At 39.5% G+C, this 20,596-nt stretch overlaps 1 protein-coding gene across 6 annotated transcripts in view; it reads left to right on the forward strand.

Annotated features, from left to right (window-relative positions):
- Positions 1 to 20,596, forward strand: part of TDRD7 (tudor domain containing 7) — a 45,859-nt gene that overhangs the window by 7,000 nt on the left and 18,263 nt on the right. For 4 of the 6 annotated variants that reach the window (XM_042451963.1, XM_042451965.1, XM_042451962.1 and 1 more), the window contains exons 2-6: positions 5,460 to 5,672; positions 6,744 to 6,885; positions 7,650 to 7,854; positions 19,965 to 20,050; positions 20,283 to 20,500. In XM_042451963.1, coding sequence (XP_042307897.1) covers positions 5,466 to 5,672; positions 6,744 to 6,885; positions 7,650 to 7,854; positions 19,965 to 20,050; positions 20,283 to 20,500 — 858 coding nt within the window. In that variant the 5' untranslated portion in view covers positions 5,460 to 5,465. Of the gene's footprint in view, positions 1 to 1,788; positions 5,022 to 5,459; positions 5,673 to 6,743; positions 6,886 to 7,649; positions 7,855 to 19,964; positions 20,051 to 20,282; positions 20,501 to 20,596 lie in introns of those variants that run through there. The other 2 variants (XM_042451961.1, XM_042451960.1) reach the window with 2 other exon arrangements.

Genomic DNA, 20,596 nt, shown 5'->3' on the forward strand with positions numbered 1-20,596 from the left:
AAACCCACTGGGTGACCTTGGGTGAGTCTCACTCTCTCAGCCTCAAGGGAAGGCAACGGCAAACCTCTGAACAAATCTTGCCAAGAAAACTCCATGATATCTTCATTTCAGGGTTGTCATAAGTCACAAACTACTTGAAGGCCCACAACAACAACAGTGATTAAGCTTTATATATTGGCCTGTTACAGACTGCCAAAATAAAGCTGCTTTGGGTCTCTTTGGAGGTATGCTATTTAAATGATGCATGGGTCCTAAGAGTCCGGAGGTCGCCCCAAAGCCACACTCCATTCCTAAGCACTGGAGTGCAGCTCTGGTGCAGCTTCTGGATTCTTAGGATGCATACATCATTTAAACAGCATACCTCCAAAGAGACCCGAAGCAGCTTTATTTTGGCAGTCTGTAACAGGTCATTATATCTTATTTGGGATAACAAAGCAGTTTTGCCGGTGTGTGTGTGTGTGTGTGTGTGTGTGTGTAAAATGGGAGACCGCCAATGAGTACCAGGTGGTTTAGGCTATATTTCTGAGGAAGGACCTGGCCAAACCACCTTTTGAGTATACCTTGTCAAAGAAAACCCTCTGAGATTCATGGAGCTGCCGTAAATTGACAGGCAACTTGCAGGCACATAAACTCACAAACAAAACATAGGGTGGCTGTCTCAACCTGTACCTTTCCTTTCAGATATTTGTGTTCATCTATCCTGCAGATTTCTGAGATGATCATAAAATGGTTATATACTCTATTTTGTTCTATACAAGTAGCTATATTTCTCTTGTAGTCTATAGATGTTGTACACTTGAATGCTTACATCCATAATGATAGAGAGAACTGAATGTGGATAGCATTAAAATTGGTGTCCCCTGTATAAAGCAGAATTGAGTAGAAGATGTAGAATTTTCTCCTGGAGCATGTTAACTGTCATGACTCAGAAGGGTGTGCTTCCTGTTTGCTTTTTATGATATAGTCTTCTTACACTCACCAGCAAATAAGGGAGCTGTTTGAATATTTGAACTGAAAGTTTATCATATTCAGAGCAGTTAAGGGCTTGGTAATTTTTTGCACAGAATTGCCTTACGTAGAAATTATTGCTACTGTTGTAAAGGTGCCGTATATTAATTTGTCACACCAAGTACATGTAACTAACATTTGCACATTCTTGTCCTGTTTACCCTGCTGTCATTTTTTCTTCTATAGGCGGCTTGGAGCAGACATAGTTTTCTAATTTCTTCGGTAAAGCATCACCTACATGAATGCCACCAAATAATCTCTTTATCGTTTCATTGTGCAATGGTGGCACAACAGTAGAACCCTATCATAACTAATAGTTAAATATTAAACCCTTGTTGAAAATATCTGGAAATACTAGTATTTAAATGTAGAAAAAGTTGTATTAATAGGTAGATTGTGGTATTCTATATAAAGGTAAAGGTAGCCCTTGACATGAATGTCCAGTCATAACCAACTGTAGGGGGTGTTGCTTATCCCTGTTTCTAAGCTGAAGAGGCAGCATTGTCTAAGGACTGCTCTGGTGTTCATGTGGCCAGCAGAACTGCACCAAATGTTACCTTCCCACTTAAGTGGTAGCTATCTATCTACATGCATTTGCATTCTTTTGAACTGCTAGGTTGGCAGAAGCTGGGACTAGTGATGGGAGCTCACCCCATCATGCGGCACTCAGGCCTCGAACTGCCAACTTTCCAACCTTCCAATCATCAGAATTGAGGTCTTAGGGGTTGTACAGACAGGCCCAAAGGGGCAGCATGCAGCCACCCTTTTACAGCCAGATCTGCATGCTGCGGCCCCAATCTGGCCTTTGCAGGGCACAAAAAGGAGCCGCAAACAGACTAGTTAGATAGGAAGATTTAGGAAGACATCTACAAAATTAAGGAAGAGTTATTGTAACCTGGTGGCTGAGAGGCCTTTGGAGGCTGGTCATTTAGTGGAAAGTCCACTAGCAGCACAACACACATGCTACAAGAGAGTCCTAGGGAGGAAGGTCCACCAAATGTTTATTCTGCTTCTGGTGGCCTTGGGTAGCAGGATCAGGGTGTGTTGTTGCAAATCCTGTGGATTAAGAGGATGAAAGGTCCCTGACATGCCTAGAAAAACTGCTTGATATTATCCAGATGTTATTTTGTCCCATTAGGATCAGTGGGAACCACCCACATGCCTCTCCCCGTCAGTAGTGTACTGACAAACATATGGATTTGATGGATCGTCTGCTGCAGATATCCTTACAGGGAGTACTGTAATTTAACTGCTACAGTTTACTGGATCTCTAAGACTGAGACACTCTTTAATCATAACCCCTTCCAAAAATTGTGGGTCCTTGGTATCTGCTTTGATTCCAGGACATCCTGAGGATGCCAGAATCTGTGAATGCTCAAGTCCTGTTCTGTACAGTGGGTTAGTAAAATGGTGTTCCTTATATAAAATGACAAAATCAAGGTTTGCTTTTTAGAATTTATATTTTTTGGAATATTTTCAATGTGTGGATGCTTGAATCTATGGATAAAGAATATGTGGAAATGGCGAGCCAACTGTAAATTGAAATTAAATGACCTGCCTTTAGAAGAGCTTACCTATCAGGTGCCCTTAAAAGTCTCCTGCCATGAATATGAAAGTTAGTTAAATGTGGTTAGTGTTATTGAGGTTGCAGGTCCCATTCTGCTGTAGTTCATGCCATGAGCCAGAGTTAGAGAACTCTGGGAATGTAATGGGGAATACATATATTGAAGAAGGACTGTGGTTGGGGTTATGTCTTTCATGAATGCTCAAATGTTAAACTGTTGTTGTATTTGCCATGGTTTATTGGTTATTATGATGTTTGCCCATTAGGATGCCTAATGTTTAATTCAATGGATATGGAATGTGTTTGGAGAATTAACTATATTAAAGATGCTGTTTGTTCTGATGGATTAACTGGCTTTGGCTTTTAAATCCTGGATGGTTTGGATGCCTGTTTACTGTATATCAGAAAAGATGACTCGATAGATGCTAGAAATGTATATGATGACAATGGTTACTGTATAGATCAATGTGAGAATATGTTAGAGTTTGATTAAAAGAATGCTCTGTGTTAAGGTAATATCTTAGTTATTCCAGGGTAGGGCAAGGTCTTGGGAAACTGAAATTATGTGTGAGGCAGCAGGTACAATGCTGTCGTAGTGAGAAGAGGAAACTGTTTATGGTTGTAGACATCTGGAGTCTGTCTTGGGGAGGTGAGAACAGAGAAAGCAATCTATGTGAAAGAATGCAATATTTGGGAATTATAGCACAAAAGTGATTGGGAAACTGGTGGGAAAGTTGGTTGAGTGGGAAATTTTGGCGCGAACTGACCAATGGTTGCGATGATGTGATTGTCCCCCCACCGAGTTGAACTGTATAAAAATGTATGTACCTCAACATGCCTCAGAGCTGACAATATTCTAAAGTCATTTAGTTGTCTGTTATTCTGTGGCTTCTTTTCTTTAATAAATTGTTCTGAGAAATACTGGTTATTACTGAGAGAAGATCTTGCTTAACAGCGAACCTTGACACTAGCCAAGAGAATTGGCTTGTACAGAGATGCAACATGTAGTAGACAGTTCTCTCTCTGCCAGTGGATATCCTGGTCCACCAAAGCTTATTCATTTATTTAATGCTTTATTTTGCTATACCCTTTCTGTTCTATTATACACCTTTGGTTTTGTGGACACTGCTAGAGAGTTCCTTAATAAGCATGCATCCAGAGAGATAGATTAAGAATATAGAAAACTGTCTTATTCAGAGCTAGACCACTGAGCTGTCTGGGCAGCGACTCTTGAATGGCATCAGCTCTCCTGAGTTTTAAGTAGGATACTTTCCTGCCCTGACCGAAAGATCCCTAGTAATCCCTGGTGGGTTCCCCCCTTCAGTTACTAACTAGGCCAGACCATTCTTTGCTTCTGAAATGAGGCAATAACTAATAACTTTTTGTGTTCACGGTGGTAGGTGGTAAGAGTTGTGGAGAGGGTCTTTGGACTCATTACTGCAGAAATTCATTCAAAAAGGACAAATCAGCCATGCCTCACATTCTACTATGTTCTACTAATTAATTCTACTAATTCTACTAATTAATATGAAAAGGCTGACTTGGAGGCACAGGGAGACTGACAATGACTGTGTAGAAGGTTCTTCCAGTCAACAAGTTTAATTTCTGGGAATAAAGGCTGTTTTACTGTTTTCTTTCATAAAGTAAATTCTGTTTGTATTGGTTATCCTGGAAGGGTACTTTCTGAGAAAAAAGATACTTGCACTAAACCTGGTAAGTTACTTTTGTAGATGTGTGGGTTTTTTCTTCATCAGATTTAGCATTTAGGAGAGTTCTTAGCAGGGCTGGGGAGTAGAAGTAAAGGAGTAAGAGGTTTCTACAGGAGTAGGAATAAGGCATAACCAGCCTTGCAAAGCAACCAGGACTTTTCCCTAGGGCTGGGGAGTAGGGGTAGGAGTTGGAGTAAAGAAGTAAAGAAGTAAGAGATTTTTTATAGGATTAGGAGTTATATTAAGAAAAAATATCTTACTCCAGAGTAGGACAAGGAGTAACCTCAAAATCCCCACTTCTCCCCAGTCTAAGCCTAGCATCAGTTGAATTCCAATAAGGTTTTGCAGAGCTCCTGCTTTTATGGCTTCTTCTGTAATATTGGTCTGCTGTCAGTCCTTCAAGCAGAACTTAGAAATAACTACTCATAAATAGCAAGTAATAATTCTTTCTTCTAATAACTAAGGCATAGTACAGTCTGTTCTTATTAAACAGGAGATGATGTTACTCATTTAGTAGTGTAACAGCTTTTACTTACTTTTATATTACAGTGTGTGTGGCCTCATTACCTTAGTGCATTTTCCCTCACAGGTTGGCATCCAGATGTTTTAGAAAGGTAGCTAAGAAGTAACTATTGAAAGGAGTTGGGAATAATGAGAAAATAATGAGTTGCTGTACTTTAAAAATTACAACTATAGTGGTAACCAATTACTTTGAAGGAGACCTTGAGACTCTTAGCTACGTAAGTACAGTATGTTTTAAAACAAAATTTTCAGATTTGCTTTCAGAAGCTCAAGATGATGTAGAGATGAAGATTGTATATTGTCCTCTCACTAGATTAGGCTAGATTAAGACATTATGAATGTCATGCACAAGTGAGGATTTGAACTCAGGCGTCTGTGTTTTATTCAGCACTACTCTGTACCATCTCAGGACCCTTCTTTGGAATGGCTGGCAAGGCCTTTTGCTTATATAATGCAGATTGCTTGTTCAGTTAGCTACCCAAACAGCTTTTTGTCTTGGACTAGACTGCTTGGCACTGTGACATTGCTGACTTGTCCTTCTTTGTACTGGTTATTTAGTCTCAAAAATGATATTTCTTGCACGTTAATGGAACAGGTCCGAAAAGGAGAAATAATTCTGACTTCTAGCTTAAAACTCAAATATTTTCTTTTAACAGGTGAAAATGCAGGAAGCCGATCGAGTAGCCAAAATACTCCGCTCTATTCTCCAGTCACATAAAAACGGAGTGCCATTTTATCGTTTGCAAGGGGAATATAAATCTTTCACGGGTGATGTGATTCCTTTTAAGCAGCTGGGGCATTCTAGTCTGGAAGAATATCTGAAAAGTATTCCTGGATTTGTTAGGTTTGAAGCTGGTAAAAGTGGTGAGGTAAGAAATCCAGTCACGTTTGTTCTGAGTGTGTGCTGGCCGTAAACTTCTATAGAACTTTGAAATCCACTTGGACGCAAGGGTTTGGCTCTTTTAATATAAGACATACTTGTCTCAAGGCCCTTGTGCCTAGTAGTGAGTTATTTGGAGAAAGCTGTCCTGTTACAGTGATCTTGAGCTGTTTGTGTGGCTTTTAATGTCTTGTAGTTTTCATCTTCATCAAATATTGGGGTCCAAGCTAAAACACAAACATGCTTCCATTTTTCTTGCTTTCCTTGGATTTTAAAGATTGTGGTGTTTATGTTTTAATGGCATTGATCCAGCTTATGTTGAGGTGTGGAGAATGTGTGCATGTTATATTAACTTTCAGCTGCATGCTAGACCTTTATTTTTCCTTGCATGTAGTGAGTGTAATCTAGATTCACCCACCCACCCATTTGTAAGGTTTTACTTTACAAAGTAAAGTAAAGTGAAGTACTGGCTGCCACTATGCTTCCAGTCTCAGTTCATGGTAGAATATCCTTCTTTTGGAGGTTTACTTAACATGGCACCAAGGCTAGCCTCATTTTGGTGGCAAGTAAAAACATGGTGTTGCAGGCACATGGTTTTAAACTGTTCTGTCTTTTTAAATTTATTTTAATCCTGTTAAATTGTTTTATATTCTGTTTAAATTGATTTTAGTCTTTTAAATTGTTCTAAACTTTTTCAATGATCCTTTATGCTGCTCTGAGAACCTAAAATGTAGAGAAGGATCTGAATGTTTTAATCATTTTTAAAATAAGTAGACTTTAGCACTGAGACTCATGTTTAAGAACAGTGTCTTCAAGTGTCGTGGCAAAAAGGTTCACCTTGTACTATTTATTCCCTGTGCCTTCAGTGCTTATGTTGGGCCAGCTGCACAATTAGTTCAGATTCCTCACTTAATGCATGAGTGCATTAACTTGCATACATAGTTCAGCATATTCCAGTCCTAATGCAAAGAGGCTGATTCGTTTAACACGTGTTCCCCATGACTGTGACCATATAAAGCAATTGGTAAATAGAAAATTTCTAACCTTTCGTTTTGAGCAGGTGATTTGCTGTGCTGTTGTTTGCGAAGAGACTGCAGGGATTGCTCAACTAGTAGCCTGCCAGAGAACCTCCAAAAGGAAATCAAGCCGGGAAGTGAACTGTAGGATGAGGCTGAAGCAAACTGCTCCACTTGCCTCAGTAGGTAAGTTTATCAGCTACAAAATACTGAACTGGTACATGCTGAATTAATCAACTTTGCACTAAGCACTGGCAGAGTTTCTCTATTGTAGTGATTCTGCTGACTTCAAATGGGCTGTTTATCCTTTGGGGTCATTTATAGTGCAGGGCAGTCTGGCTATTTTTATGTGCCTTGCAATTTTGTGTAAAAATGGTAATGTCCAAAAAAAGAAGGGACAGAGAATTCTTCCAGACAAAATATACTAAGGCCTGTTACAGACTGCCAAAATAAAGCTGCTTCGGGTCTCTTTGGAGGTATGCTATTTAAATGATGCATGGGTCCTAAGAGTCCGGAAGTCGCACCAAAGCCACACTCCATTCCTAAGCACCGGAGTGCAGCTTTGGTGCAGCTTCTGGATTCTTAGGACCCATGCATCATTTAAACAGCATACCTGTACCTCCAAAGAGACCCGAAGCAGCTTTATTTTGGCAGTCTGTAACAGGCCTCGATTAACTGTACTGTATACATTTCATTAAGACTAAAAAACCTGTAAATTAGCCTGTTCTCACTAATCCTGATTGAAGGTATGTATTGTTTAAAATGCTGATTTTTTTGCAAAGATGTAAATTTCACCCCAAGAATTATCATATATAAATATCTAAAGCTGCAACTCCACAGACAAATGGCAAATATTGGTAAAGTTCAGGACTTCTCTTAAGTTGCTTCAAAACCACATATAAACTGAAAATGCAACTTAGCATTTCATATTTCATTCTGTTGTGTCATAGGCAAGCCAAAAGGCACATTAAGACAACCAGGATTCGTGAATGTGGCAGAGGAAGGCAGGAGACCTCTGTTACCAATGCTGAGAAATAAAGGAAGCTATGTAGGTGTTCGGCCTGGTATGAGCACTGCACCATATCCTCTGTCTCCCGAATATGTGATGGCTGCACCAAAGGAATTCGTAATACAAGGACACATGACTGTGAACAGGTGAGCATTGTCTCATTAGAAAACTTGCTAGCCATACTGTGGCTAATATGACACTTTAGAGTTGTCTAGGTCCAAAGGGAAAATCTCTTAAATACAAACTTTATCAACAGGTAAAATTGCTGCTGAACTATTTGAAAGATAGACGTATTTCCCCTATTTTTTTCTTCTGAATAGTTGGTTTTGTTGTTATACTTTAAACAGAATACTTGCCTGCAAAGCAATGGATAACTAATTACTATAGTAGTCTGTTTTAAACACATTGTGCCTGTACTGTGGTAAAAGTCCAAGAGATATGATTTGAAGGCCTTATCAATAATAGTGTGGTGCTTGCATATATGTTGATGTCTAGACAAGGGCAGGGCAACTTCAGGAGTTGAAACATTAGCTCCACTTGTAGATTGAAAGTAACTTTGTTACTTAAGGAACATAAAATAATTTTACATTACGTATAACTTGGTTTGGGATACAGTTATCATGTTTGATATGTTAAAAGTACATTCATCCCTCCACATTCGCTAGGGTTAGGGGCACAGGACCCCCCAAATGTGGAAAAACACTATGTTTTTACCTGAGAAAACACCTTTATAGGAATTTCTAGGTCTTCCAGTGCAACACTATGGTCAACATCTGCCAGACGCTGACCATAGAATTGCACTGGAGGAGCTATAAATGCCTAGTAGAGTGTTCTCTCTTAGGAATCTCTAGATCCTTCTTTTGGTCCGACTTGGTTAAAGAGTTGCGATGGAGGACCTAGATGTTCCTAGAGAGAACATATTAATAAAATCTGTGAATAATCAAATTCACATAAGTCAAAGCTACAAATGTGGAGGGATGAGTGTACAAGTGAATTACCTTTAGCAAATTTTATTTTGTTTTGTTCAAATAGAACTATAGGGTCTTCAGTATGAACAACAGGGAACATCTTTGGTTTTGCCACTTTATGAGAAGCACGAAAAATATCAATAAAAACAATAAACCATCAATAATAATAAAGCAGAGAAAGATGTTTTGTCTCCTTTAGTCCTCGTTACTGCCAAACAGACATAAAAGATTAATTCCTTTAAAATAACATAGAAAAGATAGCCAGGAATTGGAATGCTCCGAGATGCTTTATAGTTCCCAAAGTCTATATGGTATATAGTTTTTAGAAGAAATGTGGGAGAAGTAAACAGAAGATTTTATCCTAAGTGTTTTATTCATGATTCTAAAGGAAAATATCCCATAATCCATTTTTCAGTTTTCCAAGCCTTCACATCTCTACCTGTGTCTTATCTTTTCCTAGTCTGTATTGTAAACCAACATTTCTAAGGTCAAACTGCGAATTAATCAAACCTGTTCCTTCAATATGGTGATAATTCACAGAATTGTAGAGTTGGAATGTGTCATAAGGTCATCTGGTGCACTACTCTGTCAGTTGAGGGTTCCTATGTCCAAAGCTAACCAGGTGATTATTCAACCTCTGCTTAAAAACCTCCCAAACATGAGAATCCACTACCCCTCAAGGCATGTATTATCCTATTGAACAGTTTTTACTGTCAGGAAGTTCTTCCTAAGGGTTAGTTAGACTCTCCTTTCTTATAATATACCTTCTGATTCCTCATCCTTAAGATGTTTACACCAAGCAAAATGATATATGTTTGCATATAAAATCAAGAAGCAAATATGGGAAAGATTTAAGAAACTGTTCCTTAATTTATTAAAAGCTTCACTCCTCTGTTGTCCTGGAAGATTTAAGTTGGGATGCAGAATATGTGAAATTTTCAGTCCTTGATTAGAAAAACAAGTCTCAGTTATACTATAGTTCCAATCCTTTATTAGTGTGAGGAGAGGATTATTATTTTTCTTTGGAGTTTTCTCTCACATGCAGTCTGCTCTTATTAATGCTTATTCACAAGGAACTTCCATTGAGTATGATCTCACTCGGAACTAAATAGGGGTATTCTGTATAGTGAACAACATAATAAAGCCATCGAATGTTTTGCTTTTAATTACATTGCGTGAATTTTTTTTTCTTGAAAATGTTTCCTAGAAAAAGTGCTGATTTCTGCACAGTTTGTTATTATGTGCCTTCTAGTCGTTTTTTACTTATGGCGACCCTGGGAGCCAGTGTGGCATAGTGGTTCAAGTGTTGGACTGCAACTCGGAAAACCAGGGTTCAAATCCCACTCGGCCCTGAAACCTACTGGTTAATCTCTCTCAGTCACACTCAGTCTCAGGGGAAGGCAATGGCAAAGCTCCTCAGAACAAATCTTGCCAAGAAAACCCCAAGATAGGTTCTCCTTAGGGTCATCATAGGTTGGAAATAACTCGAAGTCACACAACACACAAACACATTACAATCTATCCTATCACAGGGTTTCCCCAGAAAGTTTCTTTAGATGGGGTTTGGCCTTGCCATTCTCTAAGGATGTGTTTTGTATCACTCTTCATTCTAGAAAAATAGTTTTTTTACTTCATTCCATTTTTTCCTTGTTGGTATACTGATCCCTGAATTTAATAATGGCAGAAGGATAACATTTTAAAATGGAGGTCTTTGTCATCTCTGTGACTCATATATGGGTTCTGCAGTGTGCAGGCCCAGTAAAAACATCTAGAGCTGAGCAAAGTTGTTTGAGAGTGACACCCACAGATGGCACCATGCATGGCTGGAAACATAGCAGAATGTTCATCCTTTCATATTCTGTATTGCAATCCCATCAATTGTATTAAGTGCAGAAAATGCTTACCCATGCTGGTAATTTTGCCAGCCATAGCGGATCATACATTTGTTGTTGTTGTCCATACATAGCGCTGCTAATTGATCTCCTGTTGTGTTTAGGACTCCAGTGTTTTAGATGGGTTTGTATCAACTGGCAAAAAAAATCTTTACAAAGCAGAGGATAAGCAGACTTGACAATACCTTGTTTTTAAAATTGGCCAAAATTGTATTGACACATTCAGTTTAGTAACTTCTGTGTATTTGAATACAAGCCTTAAAATGAAAACTGTTGAGATTGATGCTGGTATTCTGCTGATCTAGTATTATGGTACACCCCCAGCCTACCCCCAGTTATCCTTTGACTAAAATCCAACTTGGCAAGCTTAGCTGCTGTGCCATCACTTCTCCATGTATTGTTCATTGCTGTTCTGGATCATCAAATAATGATGCAGATAATGTCCTTGCTGTTCTAGCATTGTGACTGGACTTATCAGACTAGTACAAATTGCCTTGGTAATCTCGCATTGTGCAGTTATGGTTTGTAAAACATATTTACCAAGCAAGCCACACAGGAAAAGCAGCATTTACAGACAATAATATATTAGCATTGTCCTGGAAAATACCTTTTAAAGGCTAAAAAAAACCCTGTTTAGGTAACATGCCTTTATTGAGAATAAGGACTTGTTGCACAGAAGATACACCTCAAAGATTCATTGTGAATGTCATTAAAAGCAGGCGGAATGGGGGATTACATTAGTGACTACTGTCATGATTTATAACTTTAGGGAGATGTTACTGGGCCCCAGTTCCCTAGTTTAGGGATAGGCACATGTGCAGAGTGTCAAAGGAATGTTTTCAGATCCTTCCAACCCATCCAAGGATGTACAGCTGCTATTCTTTTGTCACTTTCTTTGCTTTAGGAGTGGGCTGAGGAAGGTGCAGGGACGTAGCCAAGGGGGGTTCTTGGGGTCCGGACACCCCCCTTCCATTCGAAAAATGAATGGTGCTTGCTGCGGCGCCCAAGCCCCATTATAATGATGGCACTTAGTCTGGACCCACCCACCCCCTTCCTAAAATCCTGGCTACATCCCTGGAAGGAGTATTTAGGTCAATATGCTGGATATCACCTTCCCCTCAAATAGTGTGTTCAGGGGGCAGGGGGATGGAGAGCTGGCCAGGAAACCTCCCCTCACTGCACCCCTGCCCTGGGTCCTTTGTGATTATGTTTAGTTGCCAGTTCATCAGCTCACAAGGTCAGTGAGCTCTGCTGCTGTAGAGATTGCAGGTATGGAATATACTGTCTCTCAAGAAGTCCTAGTAAGTTGAAAGTTTGTGTTTGAGCAATACAGCTTTATCCCAGCTTTCTTAATGTTTTTAAGTGTCCTGTCTACAGAGAATCTTTTATCTAAATAAACTTTAGAATATGCTAGTATATCATGCTACATGGTTGGTGCATGCTACACTATCAGGTATTCCCACTGCATGTTTCAGCATAGTGCATCACAAAGGCAGCTATGAAAAGGTAGCAAGTGCAGCTTACCTCCTTTTCTTCTCTAACTCACCTGGAACAAGTCACTGGTGAATATCTTGGAGTAACAGGTGCCAGGAGGAGGAAGAGGTTATATTTGACATTAGAAAAGGCCTATTACCAAACATTCCGTTATAGCTGCAATTTAAATGTAGTTTTGATGTGAACAAACCCTCATCGAGAATGGAGAGAAAACAGAGGTGGTAGTGTTGACCTGTTTTAAAAAATCCAAAATCCACAATGAGGCAGGTCTTTGATTATGATCAATCAAAATAGTGAGCAAGATTTTAGTTTCTCCAGAACTTCATCATGCTGGATATTGGAGGGGGGAATTGAACAAGAGGAATAGTGTGGAGGTGAGCTGATAGTATTGAACTCGTGATGTCTTAACTGGATTAGACTCTGTGCAGTGCTATTTGGATATCAAGTAGCTCCTTGGTTGGCCAAGATGATCCTCTTTTTGAAAATATAAAATCTATCAATTACTCAGATCTGTCTCTGGGTTTATCAAGGTAACAGCTGAATTTTATATTTTAAAAAAATGAGGGATTGGTTATTATGTCTTCATCCTGGCCATCCTAAGTATAAACTGATACCCAAATAGCACCTAGTAGAGCCTAATCTAATTAACAGTTCAGACCAGTAAAAAGACCTACTGTGTTCAGTAAGATTTACTGTCAAGTAAATGTATTTAGGATTGCTACCTTAATTGACTATCTTGACTTGTACTCCTTCTTCAGACTGTGATTAAATGCAGATTTCATGACTTTGGGACTGCTTTCCCCTCTCCTTTCTGCTGCTTTTTTAAAATGTCTATCTTAATGAAAAGTTCTGGAGAATCCCTAGTTATTGTTCAGAGATAATCAGGTAAATTACAATTCCAGGTTTTTCCAACCCATCAAATAGACAGATAGTCTGGGAGCTGCCTTGGGTCCTACTCTGGGAGAAAGGCTGCATACAAATTAAATAAATAAATTAAAATAGTTACAATTTTAAAGTTATTCTTTGATTTCCAGTTTCTAAACAATAACTAAAAGAAGTTTTTTTATAGTACAGTGGTACCCCGGGTTACGAATTTAATTCGTTCCGCCGCCGCGTTCGTAACCCGAAAATCTTCGTAAGCCGAAAAAGCCATAGGCGCTAATAGCGAAAGCCGCGATTTCGTGTGAAAAAGCGCCGAAAAGCACCAAAAAAATTTTCGTAACCCGAAATAACCTTCGTAACCCGGAACAGTTTTTTTCAATTGATTTTTTTCGTAACCCGGAAATTTCGTAAGGCGGCGCATTCGTATCCCGGGGTACCACTGTACTTTATAAAACCACAAAATCCCAGAGCTACCATCTACTGGTTGGTGGTACAAAACAGAAAGAAAGAAATAGTATGAAAGAAATACTGAGAGGTCAATTGTTTTTCCTGTAATAAAATTGTTGTTTTTTCTTAATTAAAAAAATGTATTATTAAGCGAATAGCATACCAGTGTGCTCTGAACTCCTCTCATAATCCCTCCCCAATAAAAAGACGCGGGAAAAAGATTAAAATCAAAACATTGCACTTACTGTGGTACTTTTGTAATGCATCTCTGCCCTACCTCAGAAGAACCAGGTGCTCAAATAATGCATCATAGAATGCTAAGAAGAATGATGTTTTTTGTAGCCCTTGCCTTTTATGCAAAAGCATTTTATTGCAAACACAGAGCAAGAAAGCATTTCCAAAACAACATTCTTGTGTGTATCCACTGTTGGAAAACCAGTGAAAAAACAGCACAGTACCACCACCTCAAAAATCTAGTTTAACTGTTTGGAAGTAAATGAAGAGGAGGCTGAGGCTGGCTTTTTCAGACACAAGCATGGGCAGCAAATTCTGTGAACATCAAAATCCATACTTTTGCATGTAAAGTAGCAATAATGATGATAATCTATGCATCAATACAAAACATTGTTTTATTTACAGGCACATTTTCCTGTTCTAGCTCCACATTCATAGGAGGAAAATGAAATCATATAAGTATGGAATTGGTTGAGGGAGAATCAACACAAAAATGCCTGTTTGTAAGCACTGTGTTCTGTGTTAGCAAAAATTGACATTGTACCCAACAAGAAAATAAATCAACTGCTAAAAGCCTGAGAGCATCCTAAATCCATACAAGTAACTAAAATTTGCTCTTACATTACAAAAGGGATGATAATACAATTTGTTCAGTTACAAACATAATTCTACCTTTGTTATTGGAAAAGGAACTACCGTATATACTCATGTACAAGTTGGCCTCATGTATAAGTCAAGGGAAGGTTTCAGGGTCAAAATCCTGGATTTTGATATAACCCATGGATGTCGAGAGTAAAATGTAGGGCACTATAAGGAAGGATAGAAAGGGGGAAATACCACTTCCGTCCCTCCTTCTCCATACCTCTCCCAACTGATTCCCAGGTACCGGAGGAGAGATTTTAACATTGGATTGAGAAAGGAAATAAGTGGATTTAAATGGAGGGTTGTTTCCATTGGAAGCCAGGTCTTGCAAAATGGACTGGAGACAGAAGCAAGTGGTTTTAAATGGAGAGGTTTTTCTATAGAAAGCAAAGTCTTCCAAAAGTGAGCAGAGAGAGAAGCACGTGGGTTTAAATGGGAAGATTTTTCCATAGAAGCCAGAGCTTGTAAAATGGAGCAAGAGAGAAGTGGATTTAAATGCAGAGGTTTTTCCATAGGAAGCCAGGGCTTGCAAAATGGAGCAGAGAGAGAAGCCAGTGTTTTTAAATGGGGATTTTTTTTTTTTGATAGGAAGCAAAACGGACTAGAGAGGGAAGAAATTGGTGTTCACTGGAGATGGGGGCATCAGACCTGCTTGCTTTAGGACCTTTCTAAGCACTACTGATATATTGACCCTTATATACGTCTACCCAAAATTTTAGGGGCAATTTTGGGGCATACATTTCTTGACGTATAGTTGAGTATATATGGTAGGTACAAGCATTTAGTGTAATTACTTCCAGGCTCTGCATTTTTAATGACATGTCTTGGTATGTCATAATACAGTAATAAATTCCTAGTTACAGTGGACCCTTGTTATACGCTGGGGTTTGGTTCCAAGATCTCCCGTGTATAACAAAATCCGTGTATGCTCAAGTCTCATTACATATAATGACATAGCAAAATGGTGTCCCTTAGAAAAAATGGAAAATCAAGGTAAATTTATACTTTTTTGGAACATTTTCAAACCATGTATGCTTAAATCCGTGTATAAAAAATCCGTGTATAAGAAGGGCCGACTGTATTTAAAATAGGACCATCTAGTGGTGATTCATATTTTGTTTAAAAGGCAAGCTGATTTTCACTCAGTGGATTTACAATGTTGATTGTAGTTTTATACGAATTTTGGAATGGGATGGAACTCCCACCAAATAAATAATGTTGGTCAAAGCCCAGCATTTAGATCTTCCTTTATTGGGAGAGGCTTAAGTGTGTGCTTAATTATCCAGTTTAAATTAGTGGGTGATAGAACCACTGTTTCCACTATAAATCTTTCAGGAAAACTAACTCTGAAAGTCAAAGATGAAAGTACAAAGGTGAGTCTTATGATGAACATAAAGAAAACAAAAATAATGACCACATAAGAAATAACACAGATTCAATCTAGACAACGAAGAAATGAAAATAGTTAAAGAATTCCCATATCTAGGATCAAACATTCACCAGAATGGAGACTGCAGTCAAGAAACAAGAAGAAGACTAGGAATGGGAAGGGCAGCTATGAAAGAACTGGAAAAGATACTGAAGAGCAAAGACATACAACTGAGCACTAAAGTCAGAATCCTCCAAGCCATTGTATTCCCAATTACCATGTATGGATGTGAGAGCTGGACATTGAAGGAAGCAGGCAGAAAGAAAATCAACTCATTCAAAATGTGGTGTTGGAGAAGAGTACTTAGGATACCGTGGACAGCCAAGAAGACAAACAAATAGGTCCTTGAACAGATCAAACCAGGGTTCTCCTTGGAAGCTAAGATGATCAAGTTGAGACTATCGTACTTTGGCCACATCATGGGAACGCACAGATCACTAGAAAAATCAATAATGCTAGGAAAGGTAGAGGGTAGACCAGATGGACAAACTAGATCAGGGGGTTATGGGCAAGGGCTTGCAGGATCTGGGCAAGATAGTGGAGGATAGGAATTCTTGGAGATGTATCATCCACAGGGTTACCATGAGTCCGTTAACCAAAGGGCAACTAACGACAACAAATCTAAAAAGATAAGCTTCAGGGAAGCTATGTAGAGAAAGTGCAGACTTGTCAAATCCAATATTCTGTTGCTTTAAATTTCTGTTCTAAAAGGGTTGTTCTCATGTGTGATTTTAAAAAGTACAGTATATTTAAAACGTTTTAGCACGTCTGGATTTTGCTGAGGGAGGAGTTTGTTCTCAGGTCTAGTTTCCAGTTCATGAGGACTGCTGTCCAACTTTGTGTAGAAGAAAACAGTTTTTTTCTTGAGTAATGAGATGACTTGCCAGGGGAAAGAGGGAGAGAGGTGTTCTGGTAGCCATGTTGACTGGGTGAGATTTTTCTCCAAACCTTGTTGTGCTTTCCTGAGAGGGTGGGGCTTCTGTGAATCACTGGGAAGGGACCAGCAGCCTAGCCTTTATAACTCCCGCCAGAGGCTTGCAGGCTCAGTCCTTGCCAGGGAAAAGAGGGAGAGAGTTTTCTTGACAGCCATCTTGACTTGGTGAGATTTTTCCCCCAAACCTTGTTGAGTGTCTTTTCCTGAGAGGGTGGCACTTCTGTGAGTCACTGAGGAGGCCCTAGCAGCCTATCCTTGTCTAGGGGGAAGAGATGCCTTGACAGCCATTTTGACTGGGTGAGGTTTTTCTTTTCCCCAAAACCTTTGAGCATGTTTTCCTGTATTGCTTCTGTGAGTCACTGAGGAGGGGCTAGCAGCCTAGCCATTATAACTCCTGCCAGAGGTGTGCACCTAATAGTGCGTAAAATTTCTAAGCTTCTAAGGGAAGCTTAGAACAGAGAGTGCTTTGTTTCCAGGCTTCTCCTGTACTTTTATTTCTTTAAGGGGCTTCTGAAGGGGTTGTACTCAGAGGAAGTGAATCCTGGATCTCTATATAGCAGTAGACCCAGTCTGTTGAGCTCAGTTACAGAGTCTGAGGAACAAGCCAGGCCAACAGGAGGCTTTTACCTGGGAGTTTAATAGGTAGTTTTTGAGAGGGAGGCTCACAGTCTTGTTTCAGGGCCTCCTTAAGGCTTTTGGGTCACTTGCAACAGTTGTGGGATGTATGTCTTCTTGTCCATGGATGTGGGGAACTTCACCTGCAAGTTGGTAGTCCTGTTGGAAGAGAAGGTCTAGCAGCTGGAGGCCTGAGTATCTACACTTCTGCATATTAGGAAGCAAGAAGTTTTCTTGGACAGAACAGAACAGATTGTCCTAGTTGGGGAACATACGAAGGAAATTCCTGGGGAGGAGGACACTTCACACACACACTAGGACTAGAAACATCAGGGATCGTTCTGGGAGCTTGCAGCTACAGAACTGATTTGAGGTCACCTCCCTTATCAGTGATGATGATAATTTGTTATACAGTGGAAAGGGGAAGCCAGGCATAGTCGGACATGGCATTCTAGACTTTCGGAAAGCTGACTTCAGAAAACTTAGGGGAATACTGCGGGTGATCTTGTGGTCAGGAATACTAAAAGAGAAGGGAGTTCAAGACGAATAGGAGTTTCTCAAAAGGGAGATACTAAAGGCACAATTTCAAAGCGTTCGAATCAGGAGGAAAAATGGGGGATGTCTCAATAAACCAGGATGGATGACTAAAGAACTTTCAACTGAGCTAAGTTTTTAATAGAACATGTATAAGAAATGGAAAAATGGGGACATCACCAAAGAGGAATTCAAAAAATAGCGAGCATGTGTAGGGGTAAAGTCAGAAAAGCTAAAATGCAAAATGAACTCAGGCTTGTCAGAGAAGTTAAGAACAAAAAAATGACTGTTTTGGATATGTTCACAGCAAAAGGAATAAGAAGGAAATGGTAGGGCCTTTATGTTGAGAAAATGGTGAAATGCTAACAGGGGACCCAGAAATTAACTCAACACCTTCTTTGCTTCAGTCTTCTCACGAAAGGAAAAGGGTGCTCAACCTGAGGATAATGGAGCAGAGGACACAATAGGGGAAATCCAGCACAGAATAAGTAAAGAGGTAGTACAGGAATACCTTGTTAATCTAAATGAAATTAAATCTCCTGGATCAGATGAACTCCATCCAAGGATAGTAAAAGTGCTGGCAAATGTAATCTCAGAGCCATTGGCAATAATCTTTGTGAACTCCTGGAAAACAAGAAATCCCAGCAGACTGGAGGAGGGCAAACGTTGTCCTCATCTTCAAAAAGGGGGAAAAGAGGGTCCTAACAATTATTGTCCATTTAGTCTGACATCAATACCAGGAAAGATTCTGAAGCAGATAATTAAACAGTCTGTGAACATTTAGAAGGGAAAGCCATAATCACAAAAAATCAACATGGGTTTCTGAGAAACAAGTCATGCCAGACAAATCTGATCTCTTTCTTTGATAAAATTACCAGCTTGGTAGATGAAGGGAATGCTGTGGATATAGTATATCTTGATTTCAGTAAGGCCTTTGACAAGGTTTCCCATGACATTCTTGCAAACAAGCTTGTAAAATGTGGGTTAGACAAGGTAACTGTTAAATGGATTTGTAATTGTTTGACTGGCCAAACCCAAAGGGTGCTCAACAATGGCTCCTTTTCATCCTGGAGAGAAGTGACCAGTGGGGTCCCACAGGGTTCTGTCCTGGGCCCAGTGCTATTCAACATCTTTATCAATGACTTGGATGACAGAATTTGGGGCATGGTTATCAAATTTGCAGATGACACCAAATTAGGAGGACTAGCTAATACCCCAGAGGACAAAATTCAAAATGACCTGAATAGATTAGAAAGCTGGGCCAAAATGAATTTCAACACAGAGAAATGTAAGGTACTGCACTTAGGGCAGAAAAATGAAATGTATAGATATAGGATGGGAGACACCTGGCTTAACAAGACTACATGTGAAAGGGATCTAGGAGTCCTAGTAGACCACAAGTTGAACATGAGTCAACCGTGTGATGTGTCAGCTAAAAAGGCCAATGCAATTCTAGACTGCATCAATAGAAGTATAGTGTTTAGATCAAGAGAAGTAATAGTGCTACTTTATTCTTCCTTGGTCAGGCCTCACCTAGAATACTGTGTCTAGTTCTGGGCAACACAATTCAGAAAGGACGTTGAGAAACTGGAGCGCATTCAAAGGAGGGCATCTAAAATGGTGAAGGCCTGGAAACCATGGAAATACAGTATAACTGTATAAGGAAAGACTTACAGAGCTGGGTATGTTTAGCCTGGAGAAGAGAAGGTTAAGAGATGATATGATAGCCCTGTTTAAATACTTGAAGGGTTGTCACATTGAGGAAGGAGCAAGCTTGTTTTCTGCTGCTCCAGAGACTAGGACCCAGAGCAATGAATACAAGCTACAGGAAAAGAGGTTCCACCTCAACATGAGGAGGAGCTTCATGACAGGGCTGTTCGACAGTGGACCACACTCTCTTCTCTTCCTTGGAGGACTTTTAACAGAGGCTGGATGGCCATCGTTTGGGGATGCTTTGATTGTGAGTTCGTGCATGGCAAGGGGTTGGACTGGATGGCCCTTGTGGTCTCTTCCAATTCTAAAATTCTGTGAATCTATGATTCTACGACTGCTCATAAATGTGATTTGTACAGAAAGAAGATACAGCTATAGACAGAGCATCTGTTTTACACTGAGCCTTTTATTTTTTGATATTTAGATACAGAAATCAAACAATAAGTGTGTGCTTTGATTTCCTGTTTTTTAGGCCTGAGAGAAGATTAGTGCTCCCACCAAGGTTTCACAAAGAGCTTCAAGATCATCTTTCAAGAAACTTGCCATTAGACTTGAATGGTATGTTATTAGCCCAAAAATGTATGGATTGGCTTCTGTGTTTTCTGCTACCCTGTTGTGAATCTATTTCTACCACTGGTACTGTAGCACAGTCTTTCACATATTTATTATTTAGATACAAGGACAGGGGTACCTGCAGGATTTGTCCAAGTTTTGGAATTTAGCAAGATTTGTCAAATTTCCTTTTAAAAAGACAAATACTGCCTTCAAGAATGTGTACTTAATTTTTCAGAAAATGTAAAAAAGACAAGGCCGTTAATGCAACCAATCCCTCCGCCTCCTCCAAACATCGATATAAATGACATTCAGAAAAGAATTAAAGAGATCATAAATCGTTTCAGCAATGGAATATTGCTGTCAAAGATACCGCACTTGTACAAAGAGATGTATGACGAAGACTTGAATGCAGCCTTGCTGCCACAGTTGGAATGCTGGCCTCACATTTGTGTGGTAGGTGTCAAATTAATCAGAGTATTAATGATATTTTTAAAAACCTAAGTTTTTTTTAAAACCATATTTTAGTTACATCTAATTTTTTACATTATA

This window comes from Sceloporus undulatus, chromosome 2 (genome assembly GCF_019175285.1).
Source record: "Sceloporus undulatus isolate JIND9_A2432 ecotype Alabama chromosome 2, SceUnd_v1.1, whole genome shotgun sequence".
Classification (NCBI taxonomy): domain Eukaryota; kingdom Metazoa; phylum Chordata; class Lepidosauria; order Squamata; family Phrynosomatidae; genus Sceloporus; species Sceloporus undulatus.